Source organism: Biomphalaria glabrata, chromosome 4, assembly GCF_947242115.1.
Source record: "Biomphalaria glabrata chromosome 4, xgBioGlab47.1, whole genome shotgun sequence".
In the NCBI taxonomy this organism is placed as follows: Eukaryota; Metazoa; Mollusca; class Gastropoda; family Planorbidae; genus Biomphalaria; species Biomphalaria glabrata.
In genome coordinates, this window is record NC_074714.1 from 33065396 (window position 1) to 33084109 (window position 18714).

The 18714-nt window shown below is 38.5% G+C and overlaps 1 protein-coding gene across 2 annotated transcripts in view; it reads left to right on the forward strand.

The window, feature by feature from the left end:
• Window positions 1-18714, forward strand: part of LOC106052400 (proton myo-inositol cotransporter-like) — a 43705-nt gene that overhangs the window by 959 nt on the left and 24032 nt on the right. For both annotated transcript variants that reach the window (XM_056026976.1, XM_056026977.1), the window contains exons 2-4: window positions 554-699; window positions 1598-1709; window positions 17374-17533. In XM_056026976.1, the coding sequence (XP_055882951.1) occupies window positions 554-699; window positions 1598-1709; window positions 17374-17533 (418 nt within the window). The remainder of the gene's footprint in view (window positions 1-553; window positions 700-1597; window positions 1710-17373; window positions 17534-18714) is intronic.

Sequence of the window (18714 nt, forward strand, 5' to 3'; positions counted from 1 at the left end):
ATAATTAATTATTTTGTTTGCTATCGAACAAGGGAAAGAAATCGTACTTGACAGATGTGGTGGTAAGAATTGAATTAGTCCCCTTGAGGAGGCTTGAGCCATGAGTGAACAATTTTTTATGCATTTATAAAGCGATCACGGTAACCTTCACACATAAATACCCCTTTCTTACCCCTTTCTTTTCCCAGACCGGTGTTAGGATCGCAGCGCAGAGAGAAAGCTAAAATCATGAAATAGCGCTAAACAAAAACAATTGGTTCAAATATTTTTAATGGCACAAATTAGTCTACGTTAGATTCGTCTATTGTTAGTCTATAAAATTGAATCCCATGATTGCTCTAAACTAATTCATACAATTACACTTAATATAAACTTTGTTGTTTTTTTTATATGTTTTTTTATATTTTTCTTGTTTTTAGAATTGGATATGCAAACTTTTTCTCCCTTTATAATTTTTTATCTTGTACTATTTATATATTTATGAAGAGTAATATTAATGCAAAGTGACTATGTAACTATGTAATGGCTATATCACTATGTTTCAACTCCTCAGGAATCATCAATGGTGCTGTGATCCTGATTGACGAACAGTTCACATTGACGGACCTCTGGATTTCACTCATCGTATCCTCCACCATCTTTTCAGCTGCAATGTTTTCTTTCGTTTCTGGTGCGCTCGCGGATACAATAGGCCGTAAGGTCAGTGTGACATGATTTTATTGAATACATGCTCTCCCCCCCCCCCTTTTACCTGTGAAAGGAATTTTAAGATAAAGAGGATGATTTAATTAAAATACAATAAAAACTAATTTTAAAAAACCACGATTTCGCTACACTTCAATTGAATGATTGATCATTATGTTTTCAGAGTTGAAAAAAATGTTAGCTCTATTCTTTATTTTCTCTCAAATTCAACGCAGGATCTTCAACTAGTTTCCATAAGGAACTCGACCTCGATGTTTAGGTGATTCAAAGTTTCATGCCTTGAAAGTTTGTCACACAATTGAAGACAAATGTTAGCATTACTACAACAAGGTCGCTGGACGGACAGATGGACCTGAGTGACAGTAATCAACAAAGGACTACAACAAATCTTGACCATTTCTTACAAGGACCTGTCTAGAAACATTCTTCCCCCTAGTCGGAATACTTTTTTTTTCTTATAGACAAACTTTACACAACTGGTCAACGTATGGACCCGACATTTTATAGACAAACTTTACACGACTGGTCAACGTATGGACCCGACATTTTATAGACAAACTTTACACAACTGGTCAACGTATGGACCCGACATTTTATAGACAAACTTTACACAACTGGTCAACGTATGGACCCGACATTTTGTTTTTCAGCGAGATTTATGTCGTAATATTATTTTATTCTCAAAATTAGCTGACCTACTTAAACAGTTTACTGGACAGTGAGCAGATATTATGAAAGGGAAGTTGCAAGATTCATAAGGACTAACTTGTTCCCATTTTCTCCAGAGGTGTGCGCAGTGAACACTTACCTTTAAGTACAAGTCAATCTAGTGTAGGCCTATTGACTGTTTGCATTGAGGACATATACGTTTTGGTTTATTGGCTCATTGCAGTTGACGATAATGATCTCAGGAGTTGTATTCAGCATAGGCGGAGGTATCATGGGGGTTGCCAATGGTACAGAAATGCTGCTTGTTGGAAGACTTGTAGTTGGGGCGAGTATAGGTAAGTGGTCGGCCTCCGGTGTAAATAAAAAAAAAAAACAACAGCAAAAAACGCAAGAATTGATAATCTATGTATTTTTTTTGTTAAAGCATCTAATAATGTTTGCGCATGTCTACCACAATGAAATCAAGTTTCTCTCACTCAAAGGACGTTTGATGATGAAGACGTGATAGTGGGAACCATAGATTTCCACTAAAGTAATCAATTAATAAAAGATGTCTAATGGCCCTGAGACATTCTTTCAAACACTACTCACCACTCACCTATCTTTAATTTTTTCACTTGTCGTGGACGACACAATACGAACATTTGACCTCTTATTACTTGCCTTAGGTCTAGAACAACTAAACCATTTTCAGGACAGGTGAAATCGAACTAAAGCGATTTTGTATTCGCAATTTAGACCCAATATGTGATTTTGTGTGTAAAAAAATTTAAACGCAAAATAAAATATTTTGGGTGTTGAGAATAATGGTAAAAAAAAATAGCATTCTTGGGTGAGAGACCGTTACTTTGTCAAAGTGATAGAATTCTTGGGTGAGAGATCGTTACTTTGTCAGAGTGATAGAATTCTTGGGTGAGAGACCCTTACTTTGTCAGAGTGATAGAATTCTTGGATGAGAGACCCTTACTTTGTCAGAGTGATAGAATTCTTGGGTGAGAGACCCTTACTTTGTCGGAGTGATAGAATTCTTGGGTGAGAGACCCTTACTTTGTCAGAGTGATAGAATTCTTGGGTGAAATACCGTTACTTTGTCAGAGTGATAGAATTCTTGGGTGAGAGACCGTTACTTTGTCAAAGTGATAGAATTCTTGGGTGAAATACCGTTACTTTGTCAGAGTGGTAGAATTCTTGGGTGAAATACCGTTACTTTGTCAGAGTGATAGAATTCTTGGATGAGAGACCGTTACTTTGTCAGAGTGATAGAATTCTTGGATGAGAGACCGTTACTTTGTCAGAGTGATAGAATTCTTGGGTGAGAGACCGTTACTTTGTCAGAGTGATAGAATTCTTGGGTGAGAGACCGTTACTTTGTCAGAGTGATAGAATTCTTGGATGAGAGACCGTTACTTTGTCAGAGTGATAGAATTCTTGGGTGAAATACCGTTACTTTGTCAGAGTGATAGAATTCTTGGGTGAAATACCGTTACTTTGTCAAAGTGATAGAATTCTTGGGTGAAATACCGTTACTTTGTCAAAGTGATAGAATTCTTGGGTGAGGGACCCTTACTTTGTCAGAGTGATAGAATTCTTGGGTGAGAGACCGTTACTTTGTCAGAGTGATAGAATTCTTGGGTGAGAGACCGTTACTTTGTCAGAGTGATAGAATTCTTGGGTGAGAGACCGTTACTTTGTCAGAGTGATAGAATTCTTGGATGAGAGACCGTTACTTTGTCAGAGTGATAGAATTCTTGGGTGAAATACCGTTACTTTGTCAAAGTGATAGAATTCTTGGGTGAGAGACCCTTACTTTGTCAGAGTGATAGAATTCTTGGGTGAGAGACCCTTACTTTGTCAGAGTGATAGAATTCTTGGGTGAGAGACCCTTACTTTGTCAAAGTGATAGAATTCTTGGGTGAAATACCGTTACTTTGTCAGAGTGGTAGAATTCTTGGGTGAAATACCGTTACTTTGTCAGAGTGATAGAATTCTTGGGTGAGAGACCGTTACTTTGTCAGAGTGATAGAATTCTTGGATGAGAGACCGTTACTTTGTCAGAGTGATAGAATTCTTGGGTGAGAGACCGTTACTTTGTCAGAGTGATAGAATTCTTGGGTGAGAGACCGTTACTTTGTCAGAGTGATAGAATTCTTGGATGAGAGACCGTTACTTTGTCAGAGTGATAGAATTCTTGGGTGAAATACCGTTACTTTGTCAAAGTGATAGAATTCTTGGGTGAAATACCGTTACTTTGTCAAAGTGATAGTTCTTGGGTGAGAGACCCTTACTTTGTCAGAGTGATAGAATTCTTGGGTGAGAGACCGTTACTTTGTCAGAGTGATAGAATTCTTGGGTGAGAGACCCTTACTTTGTCAAAGTGATAGAATTCTTGGGTGAAATACCGTTACTTTGTCAGAGTGATAGAATTCTTGGGTGAGAGACCCTTACTTTGTCAAAGTGATAGAATTCTTGGGTGAAATACCGTTACTTTGTCAGAGTGATAGAATTCTTGGGTGAGAGACCCTTACTTTGTCAAAGTGATAGAATTCTTGGGTGAGAGACCGTTACTTTGCCAGGGGGATAACCAAAAAAGGGTCCGACCAAAAGCATCATAGAGCTTAAACGATATACTTCAATATTCAATAAAGAAGCCGAAGTGATTGTTTGTAGAAGTATTACAATATCAGTGGTGGTGACGGGGGACAAGTGATATTACAATTCTCTGGCTAGAAGTGTTTCAGTGTGGGAGCTCGATAGAAGCGGGGCTTTTCTAATTCAAAGTAACACATTATAAAAATTTTGTTGGGGTGTTGGGGGATTCGGCCAAAACTCTATGTGAGTGTTCCATGCGCAAGATTCAAGAATAAACAAGGTTACAAAAGACAGTTTGTGTGGAAACACAAACTCAAAATCGGCCCCCGAAGAGGTCCACCCAGGCAGGCTTGAATATTTTCAGAAAGAACATCCAAAAGAAATTATATCAAAGACAAATGAGAGATAGGAATGGAGAAAGAAGGTAAACAGATCTTGCGTAGTGCCCCAACGGTCCAGCAAATCAAAGGATAGGTGTAAGTGAATGTAAAGTTAGATGTGAACCTGGCCTAACTAGTTCCCCTTTTAGACCTTGTGGTCTATAGGGCAGATGATGTAAAGTTCATCTGTTTTTGTGGCCTACGATTAGCGAGGGTGTCATGTAGCCAGCACAACGACCAACCGCCTATACTTTTCCCCAACTAATGTCAGGTACCCTTAGAGCTGAGTGGACTCAGAGGCGCCCAAAGATTCTAAAGTTGAAAATCCCAGTCTTCACCAGGATTCGAACCCGGGACCCCCGGTTCATAAGCCAAGCGCTTTACCGCTCAGCCACCGCGCCTCCCCTGGCCTAACTGATGTCTTATAATCGATCTAATTGTTTTGAAAAGGCTCAATCTCTTATTCTTTTCTTTTTTTTTTTTTTTTTCAAGAAATTACAATTCATTTAATATCTACTAATTTGTAGTCATTTTCAAAATAAATAAAAATAAAACATGAGTGGTCAAGAAATTACAATTCATTTAATATCTACTAATTTGTAGTTATTTTCAAAAAATAAATAAATAAAAATAAAACATGAGTGGTCAAGAAATTAAAATTCATTTAATATCTACTAATTTGTAGTCATTTTCAAAAAATAAAAATAAAACAATAGTGGTTAAGAAATTACAATTCATTCAATATCTACTAATTTGTAGTCATTTTCAAAAAATTAAAAATAAAACATGAGTGGTCAACAAATTACAATTCATTTAATTTCTACTAATTTGTAGTCATTTTCAAAAAAATAAAAATAAAACATGAGTGGTCAAGAAATTACAATTCATTTAATATCCACTAGTTTGACAACGCCGTCAATTGTAGTCAAACTGAATTTAAGTTATCTTATCTTGTAGACATTTTCCAAAAAAATTTAAACGAAACAAAGGGAAATCTGTAGTGTGATTGTATCCAATTAGTTTATGTTTCCTTTTAAGCACTTGGCTTTGTCATTGTCACTTTATGGTTAAAGGGGACATAATGTATTGATCTTGGTGGTAGTACGAAGAGGAAAAAGTGACTGATTTCCTCCTAAGCCTCCATTCTGTCTCGTCAAATAGTATTTTAGACATATAATAATATTTAATTTTACACAACAGAACAACATCTTTTCTATAAAGTAATACAGAGAAAAAGGACTTCCTTGATAAGTGGCCTCAGTATTTTTGCTTTAACAGTAACAATCTTCTACATAAATGAGTTTATTAACAAAGCTGCACAGCAACATTAACAATCTTTCCGGAAATTGACTTTGTAGCAATGCTATGTTCCCAGGTAGTAGCAAGTAATTAGGCAAGGCAAGCTAATATAGGTTTTATACAGCTGCCTTGTATGCCTTGTGTATTTAAAAAGACTGATCAGGGAACAGGTTAATCCCTCTCACGACAATTTTTAAAGGTCCCCTTGAGATGTAAGAGGGCTACTCTAGCATCATGAAGGTGGCCCTTGGGTCTGTTAGAATCGTTCTGGGATAGTTAACCAAGCAAAGGTGCTGCTGTATCACAATTGTTCAGGGTTCTGTTAGGGTCATGTGTAAATTATTTCAGGATAGGAGTGTCGATTAAGGATTCTTTTTTCTCTCATTACGAGGGGTTTAAAAAAAATAAATAAAAAAAAATTGATAAATAAATAAAAAATAGTTAATTTGTCTTAAACTATTACATTATTCATAAAAGATTCTTGACTTTCAATTGTCTGCCCTTGTCTATATTCTTTAGGATTATTGGTTTTGGTTATTTTTGTTTCTAGTCTCTTCGCAGGCTCCATTCAGTTGCGTCTTGTTTTCTTGTTCCTTTGTTTCCCGGTATGTCTAGGATGAGGCTGCCGCTAAGATATAGACATTGTCATAGTGTTCTTGTTACGTTTCCACGGGCTTGCCGTGTTCTGTGAGTGTTGTACAGACACACTTGTTGTTGACTTGTGACATGCTCTCCGATCATGTGATCAAAGAGGACGTAACCGCGAGGGAGAAATAATTCTTCTAAAGTGTTGACTTCCCTTTAAAAGACAGTTCTTGAGTAGTTTTCCATAGATAAATAAAGTTCAATTTGATTCCTATCCCGCATCTCTCAGCCCAAACTCTCTTTAACCCAGGTACATACACACTCTCACACACTCGCAAAACCACTTAAACTAACTGACATAATACCAATAGAGTAACTTTACAGAATGATTACAGTATTTAGATTTTTATCTCTGAGGTCTGACAATTTAATCAAGGACAATAAATTATACAATAATTACAATTTCTATCTAACCAGTATAGTTATCAATTCTATGTTCAATTATTTTTCTAAATATTAACTCTAGATTATAAGGATTTAAAGATACATTGTTATTAACAACTTTAATTCTACTGTGCCACACAAGATTTCTGTATTCACTCACTATTATTAGATTAAATTTATGAATCATCTTACTTTTGATTTTAGGCAATTTATTTAAAACAATAGCTAGGTTAAGATTAACATTGGTCTTACAGTTTGCCTCTAGTAGGACTTTCATAGTGCATCTAACATTATCAAATATTTTACATTTTAAAAAATATGGCTTTCATTGTTACCATTATCTGTGTGACAGAAAACACATGTGTGTACATTTCTTTTCTTACTTCCTACAGGGGTCATCCCGAAGATTAGTCTGTATGTTATTTCTCTGGCTTTGGGTGTAATGTGTTTGCTGTGTAGGTTTATAAAAGTGTCTCTGAAATCTGTTACACCTAACTCTCTACTCCATTTGATCCTATTGAATAATCTTTCTTGTAACTGTTTCTTAAGTGTTGTATATGTGTCTTTTAATTTACTGTGTATTAGATGTTCATTGCCGGGGAGTATTCTTGATATGGATCTGTAAAATGGATGTGTGTTTGTACCAAAGTGATGTGGGGTGTCATTTTTTATTGGAATTATTTTATTTAACCTTAAGCCGTAGTAGTATATTGTTAATGGAAAATTGTTTGGGTTCTTGGCTACTTGTCCTATGTATTTTAATCTAAGTGCTTGTATTTTGGTTCTGACGTCCTGTAAGTTTATCCCCCCATCCTCTTTGTTTTGTATAAGTGTTGTGTGTTTAATGTTCCTGATAGTGCTTTTAAATATAAAATTCCTAATGATTGTGTTTATGCTTGGTATAAAAGTTGGTGGAGGTTCTGTGATGTTTGCTAAATAAACTATCTTCGGGATGACCAGGTTGTGTACTAGTATTGCTCTACCAAATATAGTAGTTGCTGTATAATGAAATCTTTTAAGTGTGTTTTTTGTTTTGTTTAAAATATTTTCCCACTGCTGTGTGTGGTAATATGTTGGGTTGCTTGTCGACGTGATGCCGCATATTTTAATTGCCTTCTCTATTTTAAGGTTAAAGGGGATGTTTAAGGGGATTTCCCACCTGCCCAATCCCATAATACAAGATTTATTTATGTTGATTTTTGACCCGTTTGCCCGCCCAAATTGAATAAACTTATCTATGATTGCGGCTATGTCTTTTTCTGAGGAGGGAAAAAGGGTGGTGTCATCAGCGTATGCTTTAACTTTAACTACGGGCGTGGGGCCTGGGATTTTTATCCCCATGATTCCACTATCTAGCCTGATGGTTTCTAAAAGGGGTTCTAGGCAAAGGGTGTATAAAAAGGGAGAAAGGGGACACCCTTGTCTAACAGATCTAATAGGGATACTGCCACAAAGGGTTTGGTTTATTATGAGTTTGCTTGTGGCATCAGTGTAAACTAGCTTTATGTATTTCTTCATTCTTCCATCTGTCTTCGTCTTGTCTAGTATTTTGAAAAAGGTAATCATGGTCTATTCTGTCAAAGGCTTTTTCCTGGTCAATAGAAAAGAGGGCTGCTTTCAAGTCTTTGTCTTTACAGTAATATATAATGTCTCTTAAAAAATGGTTAAGTTCGTCGATGTTTTTGTCTGGGTTGCTACAGTATTGGTCCTGTCCTATTAAGTGTGGTATGAGGGGTTTTAGTCTTAAAAAAATCATTTTCGTCAGGAGTTTGTAGTCGGTGTTTAGAAGTGAGATCGGTCGAAAGTCGCTAGGTGAGGTGTTGTTTTATTGGTTTTTTTGGTAGAAGTGTGATGTATGCTAAGTTGAAATCTCTAGGTAACTGTTCTGTCACTAACATGTCGCTGTATAGATTTAATAGTAGGGGTCCTATTTGGGGAAAAAAGGCTTTGTAAAATTCAAACGTCAGACCGTCTGGGCCAGGGGATTTGTTGTTTTGTGTTATATCTAAAGCAGCCCTCAGTTCGTCTAGCGTAAAGGGAGCGTCTGTCTCTATCTGTTCTGTAATTGGTATTTCTTTGCAGTTCTGTAAAAATACTTTTTGTGCGTTGTCGTCCGTCTGTTCCTTGTCATACAAATTAGTAAAGTGTTTCGTAAATGTGTCTGTTATTTTGTCCAGGTCTTGTATAGTTTCTCCTTTACTATCAACAATGTTGTCAATAGTTCTGTCAATTTGAATGTTTTTTTTTTTGTTCTGCTGATAAAAAAAGTTTGTTAGGCCCATCGGTTATTTTTTTACTTTTGCACCTCAATTCCGCTCCTTTGTATTGATAGTTAAATAGTTCTTCTAGTTGTGTTAGTATATGTGTTTTGGCTGCTTCGTCTTCTTCGTGTGTTAGTAAATTTTTAAGTCTTTCCTCTTCTTTTTTCCTTTTTGAGTTAACTAGTGTGGCCAGTATTTGGCTTTGCTGCTTAATGGAGCTTTTAATTAGCGTCCATATTTGTGTGACTTTGAAATGGGGTGTGTTTGAGTCATGTATTATATTTTTGAGGAGGTTTGCGATTGTTTTTAAATAGAGCGGGTCATTTAGGAGGTCGTTGTTAAGTTTCCAGATCGGTGTTTTTTGTTTTTTCTTTTTTAGTTTTGGGTTCAGCAGTTCCACTAAGACTCCTTTGTGGTCTGTATATTGTAAGGTCTCTACGAGATGCGTTACACTTTTTGTTTCGCACGCCCTTGGCACATACACTCTATCTATCCGTGTTTCTATTTGGTGTGCCTTGTCCCTGAACGTGGTGACCCGGCCCGTGACCTCTACTTCTCTATAGGCATCTACTAACCGGAAAGCCTTGATGACTCCCCCCAAATAGTCATGCGTTTTAATTGTTACATGAGGAGTAGGACCCTCTGTGTTTGTGTTTTGCTTGTCTAATTGGGAATCAATGTAATTTAAATCACCCCCTACTATCAAATTTTCTCCTGCGTACTGAGTGTGTAGAATGTCACTTAGCATTCCAAAAAACTCGTGTTTCTCTTTTTTTTGAGCGGGTGCATAAATGTTGACTAACGTGTATGTGTGTTTTTGTGAGATTGTCCTAATTATTACTATCCTCCCGCTATTGTCTTGATATGAGTGTGTGGTTGAAAACCTATTGGATGTTTGTAAAATGGCTGTCCCTCGTGGCTTTCTACCTAAACTAAAATAACCCTCCCGGAGGCCCATAAGAGAGACTGCTTTTTTGGCCTTGTACTCTAACTGTGTGTTGGTCTCTTGCAGAAAGATAAAATCTGGCTTGTATTTCCTTGTGAGGTGTGCTATGTAGGTGTGTTTATTGTTAAGCCCTCTGATGTTGAGTGTCAAAATTTTGATGTCTGCCATGAGTGTGTGAGATTGGTTTGCGTGTTTGTTATTCTATTGTGTGTGTGTGCGTTTTATCTTTAAGAGTTGCTTTGTTGTTTATGTGTTTGAATGTGTGTTAGGGTCCTCGCCCTCATCTATGACTAGCACTGACGGGGAGTCTGGAAAGTTCAGCTCGAGCTTCAACTGTTCTTCCTCTCTTTTCTCCTCCTCTACCCGGGGATCCTCGTTTAGATCCTCTGATGAGGAAGAGAGAGAGAGGGCCCTCTTTCTTGTTATTTTGGTTGGGGTGGTGGGTGCTGAACTTGCCCCTCCGGATGTTTTAATTTTTTTACTTTGCTTAGATTTGTTTTCAGGGCTGTTAGGTGGGGGGAGACCACTTGGAGTAGCTCCCATAGCTTCTATTTGTTTTTTTCCCCTCCTTTGCTGCTTTCAACCATTGTGAAGCCATCTTTTTTTAGCTGTTGATCAATCTCTGATTGCTTTTTCTCTCCCTCCCCTTTAAGGGCCATGGCATAGGAGATTTTCCCTCCTACCTCCTTTGCACCTTCTGTGGGGTTTTGGTCCCGTCTGGGGTTCGCCCTATTTGGACACTGGTTTGACCAGTGCTGATCCTGTCCGCAATGCCAGAACTGTTGTCTACGTCCCGGGATGGTCACGAGGACCTTGTAGGTCCTCGGATCGTCCTCATATCGTAACTGAATATAATGTGGGAGTTCAGTCTGTTTGCGGAGTTTGATCCAAGCCGCCCACTTATCTGAGTTGCCTAGCTTGATTGGCTCTATCTTGGAGCCTTCTTCTGCAAAGGCTCCAAAGATTTCTCCTATCTTTGATTTGTTTATGGTTGGTGCTACCCAGTGAAGGGTAACCCTGATTTTTTCGTCTTCTAAGGTACAGACATCTACCTTGAAGTCCTTATCATTCCCGAATGATTTCCCTAGTATACGGGTGGATGTTGGGACCAGGAACCAGACAAAGGGGTTCTCGAAGCGATAGAGAGAACTCACTTCGTCCGGTGTTAGTTTCAGGTAGAGATGGGAATCGAACCCAACTTTTAAAGTTCGGGTTCGGATCGGTTCGGTCAGATTTAAGTTCGAGTTCGGTTCGGTTCGATGACGAGTATAGTTCGGGTTCGGTTCGGTCAGGTCTAAAGTTCGGGTTCGGCTCGGTTCGATGCTATGAAATTATGTAATAGCAAAATTAAGTTATAAGGTTTAATGCAATTTATTAGTTAAAACTTTTTTATTTGAGTTTTTACATGAAACAAATACTTTGCAATATATAATAGGCCTATGGGCAATACTTTTTCCAAAATAATGTTGCCTAAATACAATTAAAGCGTTGTAAAAATTTCTTAATGGAGATAGAAATGAAGATGCGGCAGGTTTTCGCTCAAGTCGGCCAATGGTTTAATTCAGTGCGTGACTAGGCGCTAAGCGAATTTTTTAAAAAGGCTAATATCGATGTGCTTTCTTTCAGAACGCACTATTCATCATAATAAAAAAAAAAGTCGAGGACCGTATTAAATCTAATAATAAAGAGGCAGACCTGGCCAATAGAATTATGCAAGGGACATTCTAGGTAGGCCTACATATTGCGCACGTACTTCTATCTTTTTAAAGAAATATTCTTCGTGTAAAGATCTATCGAGGATTTTGTATCACACATAAGTCGTCACTATAATAAATTGCAATATACGGAAGAAACTCGACTATTCTGAGACAAAAAAAAAATGCAGAAGAATCACACTAGCGGAGATGTTTTAAAATGTTTACTTCAAAACGTTTTGAACCATATTGTGCATACGCGCCTCGCAAAAAGCAGTCTTCAGTTGACAAGGTGTTATTAGAAGATAAAATGACATCTCCACTTAATATATTTTAATTTTTAAACATGTAATTATACTTATATTCAGATAAGTTACACTAAAAATAAAACTTTTTTTTTCGATGCCCCCTCTCTTTGTTAGTTGGTCGTTGGTTTGTCGCTTACAAACAGCTCGTACAATTGAACCAATATAGGCGTTTTATATTTTTACCGGTATGGATAGTATAGATGGACTTCTTATGGTCCGACAGTTATGCTGGGTAGGGCACGTATCCCGTATGGGAGACGAACGTATGCGAAAGGCAGTCTTTTTGTTTTGGTGAGCTAAAAGGTGGTCGACGTTACAGATGCGCCCCACGAAAACGCTTCAAAGACCAGCTTAGGCGTCAACTTTGCTTAGCTGACATAGAAGAGAGCACCTGGTTGCATGCGGCCTTAGAACGAGTCAGTTGGAATTCACTCCCGAAGGCCGCGGGATACACATTTGAGACCAAAAGAAAATCCGCTGCCGGGGACAAACGCAGACGCGAAAAGAAAAACTAAATTGACCACCTGCGAACAGTGGTTATGCTTGCCCTGGATGTGGAAAAATATGTAGGTCACAGCTGGGCAAGCGCAGCCATGGGAAAAACTGCATTCCTCACTAATCTTCGGACTCGAAGACAAGCCTTATAATAACATTTAAACTTAATAAACTTTAAAATAAAGTTTTTATCTGAACAACTCAATATAGCCTAACTCACTAACTGTTATTACAATATTCACATATTTAGCTTGAGATAGAGATGTAATATAAATGAAATAAACTGATATTTAAACAAAATCTAGGTCACCACAAAACAACGTCTTTACTCTTTGCCCCCTGCATTTTGCGTAATATTGAATATTTATTGTAAAAAAACACTCATTTGGGGCCCCCCTCAAGTGGGGGCTCGGGGGGATTTTACATTTCTCCCCCTCCTCCCCCACCCTTTCTACGCCACTGATAATATTCCAATATGGAATACTTCACAATTTTGTAAAAATAAATCACTTAATAGAAGATAATTAAAATTTATTTTAAACTAGAACACAAATGAACTTATTGTAGATATCTACACTCTCTAATCGGCAAAAAATATTCTACTCTCAACTAACAGTCATCTCAAATAAAAGTGACAATATTTTAATGTTGACTTTCTACTTACTAGGAACTTGAATCTAGATCTAGATCTAATTAGAGGGCGCCTATTCGACTCAAAACCAATATTGCAAACAGCCCGCGAAAATTCAAGGTTAGGGGGAGAGTCGGCACGTACGGAAAAACCCATGGGAATCAAAGCGCGCCGCTTTTTTTTTTTCAAAATACCACCACCCCCTCCAAAGTTTTCAAAGTATAATGGAATCATTAGAATTTAAATAAAATATTTAAGTAATTATTTTTTTTAAACACAAAATATAAAAAAGGGATGCAAAAATTGCAAAATTAGTTCGGTTAAGAAAAGGAGGGTTCGTTCGGTTCGGTTCGTACCAAGCAGTTTCAAAGTTCGGGTTCTGTTCGGTTCGGTCATAAGTGAGGTTCGAGTTCGGTTCGTTCGGTTCGGGTTCGGTTCGTTTCCCATCTCTAGTTTCAGGCACTCTATTAGGCTCGCCATAGTGGCCTTAACAGCCCCTTGGCCTGACAGCTTTAGAAGCAAGGTACTAGAGATGGGAAACGAACCGAACCCGAACCGAACGAACCGAACTCGAACCTCACTTATGACCGAACCGAACCGAACCCGAACTTTGAAACTGCTTGGTACGAACCGAACCGAACGAACCTTCCTTTTCTTAACCGAACTAATTTTGCAATTTGTTCATCCCTTTTTTTATATTTTGGGTTTAAAAAAATATAAAAAATTACTTAAATATTTTTTTTTATTCTAATGATTCCATTATACTTTGAAAACTTGGGAAAAGGGGGGGGGTATTTTAAAAACTTTAAAAAGAAAAAAAAAGCGGCGCGCTGTAATTCCCATGGGTTTTTCGTATGTGCCGACTCTCTCCTAGCCTTGAATTTTCGCGGGCTGTTTGCAATATTGGTTTTGAGTCGAATAGGCGCCCTCTAATTAGATCTAGATCTAGACTCTAGTTCCTAGTAAGTAAAAAGTAAACATTATAATATTGTCACTTTTATTTGAGATGGCTGTTAGTTGAGAGTAGAATAGTTTTTGCCTATTAGAGAGTGTATCCCCACGAGCCCCCACTTGAGGGGGGCCCCAAATGAGTGTTTTTTACAATAAATATTCAATATTACGCAAAATGCAGGGGTCCCCAAAGAGGTCCAGCCCCTCCCCGGCCCCCAAATGATGAAAAATTCCTATCTACGCCGCTTAATATTTTTACTATTATTCTGTTTTGCATTATTGATTATCCGTATTTTTAATGCAGCGTTTCTCAAACTTTGGGTTCTCCCCTGTAGGTGGGGATGGCGAGTACCTTGAATTGGGGGATGTGGAGACGCAATTTCCTCACAAAAAGGGGTGTCAGAGTGTGTGTGTATGTGTTTTCTGGTGGCGGTAAGAAGAGGTTAAGCGATTGATTGGTTTTTATGCATTGACGATGATGAAATTAGCGTAATGCAAATGTGAAACGGCAGACTATCTTGAGATATGAAAGAGTAAAGATGTTGTTTTGTGGTGACCTAGATTTAGTTTAAATATCAGTATATTTAATTAATTTTACATCTCTATCACAATTTAAATATGTGAATATTGTAATAACAGTTAGGCTATATTATTTTAAAGTTTTTTAAGTTTATATATTATTATAAGACTTGTCTTCGAGTCCGAAGATTAGTGAGGAATGCAGTTTTTCCCATGGCTGCGCAGGCTCAGCTGCGACCTACATATTTTGCCACATCCAGGGCAAGCAGAACCACTGCAGAACGCGTCTGCGTTTGTCCTCTGCAGCGGATTTTCTTTTGGTCTCAAATGTGTATCCCGCGGCCTTCGGGAGTGAACTCCAACTGACTCGTTCTAAGGCCGCATGCAACCAGGTGCTCTCTTCTGTGTCAGCTAAGCAAAGTTGACGCCTAAGCTGGTCTTTAAAGCGTTTCCGTGGGGAGCCTCTGTTACGTCGACCACCTTTTAGCTCACCAAAAAAAAAAAAGACTGCCTTTGGCATGCGTTCGTCTCCCATACGGGATACGTGCCCTGCCCAGCGTAACTGTCGGACCATAAGAAGTTCCTCTATACTATCCTTACCGGTAAAAATATAAAAAGGCCTTTATTGGTTCAGTTATACTAGCTGTTTGTAAGCGACAAACCAACGACCAACTAACAAGGAGAGGGGGCATAGAAAAAAGTTTTATTTTTAGTGTAACTTATCTGAATATTGGTATAATTACATGTTTAAAAATTAAAATATATTAAGTAGGAGATGTCATTGTATCTTCTAATAAGACCTTGTCAACTGAAGACTGCTTTTGCGAGGCGCGTATGCACAATATGGGACAAAAAACATTTTGAAGAAAACATTTTAAAACATCTCCGCTAGTGTGATTCTTCTGCAATTTTTTTTGTCTCAGAATAGTCAAATTTCTTCCGTATATTGCAATTTATTATAGTGACGACTTTTGTGTGAAAAAAAAATCCTCCATAGAGACGTCTTTACACGAAGAATATTTCTTTAAAAAGATCACGCCCATTATAGAAGTACGTGCGCAATATGTAGGCTTACCTAGAATGTCCTTTGCATAATTCTATTGGCCAGGTCTGCCTCTTTATTATTAGATTTAATATGGCCCTCGACTTTTTTTTATTATGATGAATAGTGCCTTCTGAAAGAAAGCACATCGATATTAGCCTTTTAAAAAAAATTCGCTTAGCGCCGAGTCACGCCCTAAATTAAACCACTTGCCGACTTGAGCGAAAACCTGCGCATCTTCATTTCTATCTCCATTAAGAAATTTTTACAACGCTTAAAATGTATGTAGGCAACATTATTTTGGAAAAAGTATTGCCCATAGGCCTATTATATATTGCAAAGTATTTGTTTTATGTAAAAATTCAAATAAAAGTGTTTTAACTAATACATTGCATTAAACCTTATAACTTAATTTTGCTATTACATAATTTCATAACATCGAACCGAGCCGAACCCGAACTTTAGACCTGACCGAACCGAACCGAACTCGAACTATACTCGTCATCGAACCGAACCGAACTCGAACTTAAATCTGACCGAACCCGAACTTAAAAAGTTGGGTTCGATTCCCATCTCTACAAGGTACCTGGGGCGTAGACAAGTCCACCATCCAGGTCCTTTTTTTCAATAAAAAATGTCTTAACTGACATTTTTACAAGGGTTTATCACAAGTACAGAGACAGAAAAGAGACGATAACTACACTACAAACTACACAGTACTTTACTACACAACCCTCGCGCCGTCCACTCTAAACAGTAACACACAAAAATCCGCAGAATCACAAAAAAAACCACAGAAACACAAGTAATCCACAGAAATAAATCCTCAAGTGTTAGCTACTTAATCAATCTCTTATTCGAATCCTCAAAAAAAATAAATAATTTCCGCAATAAAAAAAAATGTTCAGAAAAATGAAGTTTATAAGATCAGTATTCATTTTAAATTAGATCTAATTTATAATGCATACTAATTAGCTTTTTCTCTTTAAAAAACTGCTTGCATAACTGATTTTAAAAATTAGATTTTTCGCTTTCAGAAAAAAAAAGTAGCCGTTGCATCAGAACTTTGAATGGTCTAAAATATTGTGATGACGGATTTTCAATATTGTTTCTAGTTTACGAGATCTAAACGGGACGGACGGACAGACGGTCAGACGGACAGACATTTCGCACAAAACTAATAGCGTCTTTTCCCCTTTCGGGGGCCGCTAATAAAAAAGGTGAAAAACATCAAAGCGACTTTCAAATATTTCCGTAGAATATCAAAGAATAATCAGAGATTGTATGTGCGACTGTTTTGTACGGCGTAGTGTGTGTGTGTGTGTATGGGGGGTAAGTAATACCGCACGGGCAAAAAAAAGTATATGTTTGGGAGGGGTAGGGTTAGAAGACGTAACAGATACTAAATTCATGTTTTTATGTGGTGGGGGTGGGCGTGACGGGTCAAAAGGGAGAGAAAAATGATATAAAAACGACACGCTGGAAGTCTTTGGGAGGGCAATTTAAAGCGGACCGTTCTAGTTAAACGTATCAACTACTAGAAGACACTGAGGGATTCTTCCAATGCGGGTAGCTTTATTAAAAGTGCTAACATAAAAAAAAGTAGGGTGTTGGTAGTTCGACTAAAGTATTATGTGAGCGTAACGATTTGTAGGATGTAAAAAGAAAAAAAGGGTCCAGGCCAAAAAGTACCATAGAGCGTATGAAATATTTGGAAATAAGAACTGAAAAGCAGACGAATAGCCAGATAATCGATGACAAAATAAACAATATATAGGCTGGGCGTCACTGTTGGGTAGTGCTAGTGTTTCCTAAGAACTAACCGGTTTCTTTGCACCTTTGTCTCCCTCTAAAGGAATTGCGTCTTCAGTAGTACCAGTGTATGTGTCAGAATGTGCCCCAGCGGACATCAGGGGTCAACTCATTACAATGTACCAGTTGTTCATCACTGTTGGCATCATGGCGTCTGCTCTTCTGGCAGCAGGACTACAAGAACTGAAAGAGAGCGGCTGGAGGTAAAACAAAACAAGTTGAGCTTACGAAGTACAGGGGTGGAATGTGAAGTACAGGGGTGGAATGTGAAGTACAGGGGTGGAATGTGAAGTACAGGGGGTGGAATGTGAAGTACAGGAGTGGAATGTGAAGTACAGGGGGTGGAATGTGAAGTACAGGGGGTGGAATGTGAAGTACAGTGGTGGAATGTGAAGTACAGGGAGCTAAACGTGAAGTACAGGGGTGGAATGTGAAGTACAGGGGTGGAATGTGAAGTACAGGGGTGGAATGTGAAGTACAGGGGGTGGAATGTGAAGTACAGGGGTGGAATGTGAAGTACAGGGGGTGGAATGTGAAGTAAAGTGGTGGAATGTGAAGTACAGGGAGCTAAACGTGAAGTACAGGGGGTGGAATGTGAAGTACAGGGGTGGAATGTGAAGTACAGGGGTGGAATGTGAAGTACAGGGGTGGAATGTGAAGTACAGGGGGTGGAATGTGAAGTACAGGGGTGGAATGTGAAGTACAGGGGGTGGAATGTGAAGTACAGTGGTGGAATGTGAAGTACAGGGAGCTAAACGTGAAGTACAGGGGTGGAATGTGAAGTACAGGGGTGGAATGTGAAGTACAGGGGGTGGAATGTGAAGTACAGGGGGTGGAATGTGAAGTACAGGGGTGGAATGTGAAGTAAAGGGGGTGGAATGTGAAGTACAGGGGGTGGAATGTGAAGTACAGGGGTGGAATGTGAAGTACAGGGGTGGAATGTAAAGTACAGGGGTGGAATGTAAAGTACAGGGGGTGGAATGTGAAGTACAGGGGTGGAATGTGAAGTACAGGGGGTGGAATGTAAAGTACAGGGGTGGAATGTGAAGTACAGGGAGCTAAACGTAAAGTACAGGGGTGGAATGTAAAGTACAGAGGTGGAATGTGAAGTACAGGGGTGGAATGTGAGGTACAGGGGTGGAGTGTGAAGTATAGGGGTGGAACGAGAAGTACAGGGAGCTGAACGTAAAGTACAGGGGTGGAATGTGAAGTACAGGGGTGGAATGTGAGGTACAGGGGTGGAAAGTGAAGTACAGGTGTGGCATGTGAGGTACAGGGGTGGAATGTAAAGTACAGGGGTGGAATGTGAGGTACAGGGGTGGAATGTGAAGTACAGGGAGCTGAACGTTAAGTAAAGGGAGGGGTGAAATGTGAAGTACAGGGA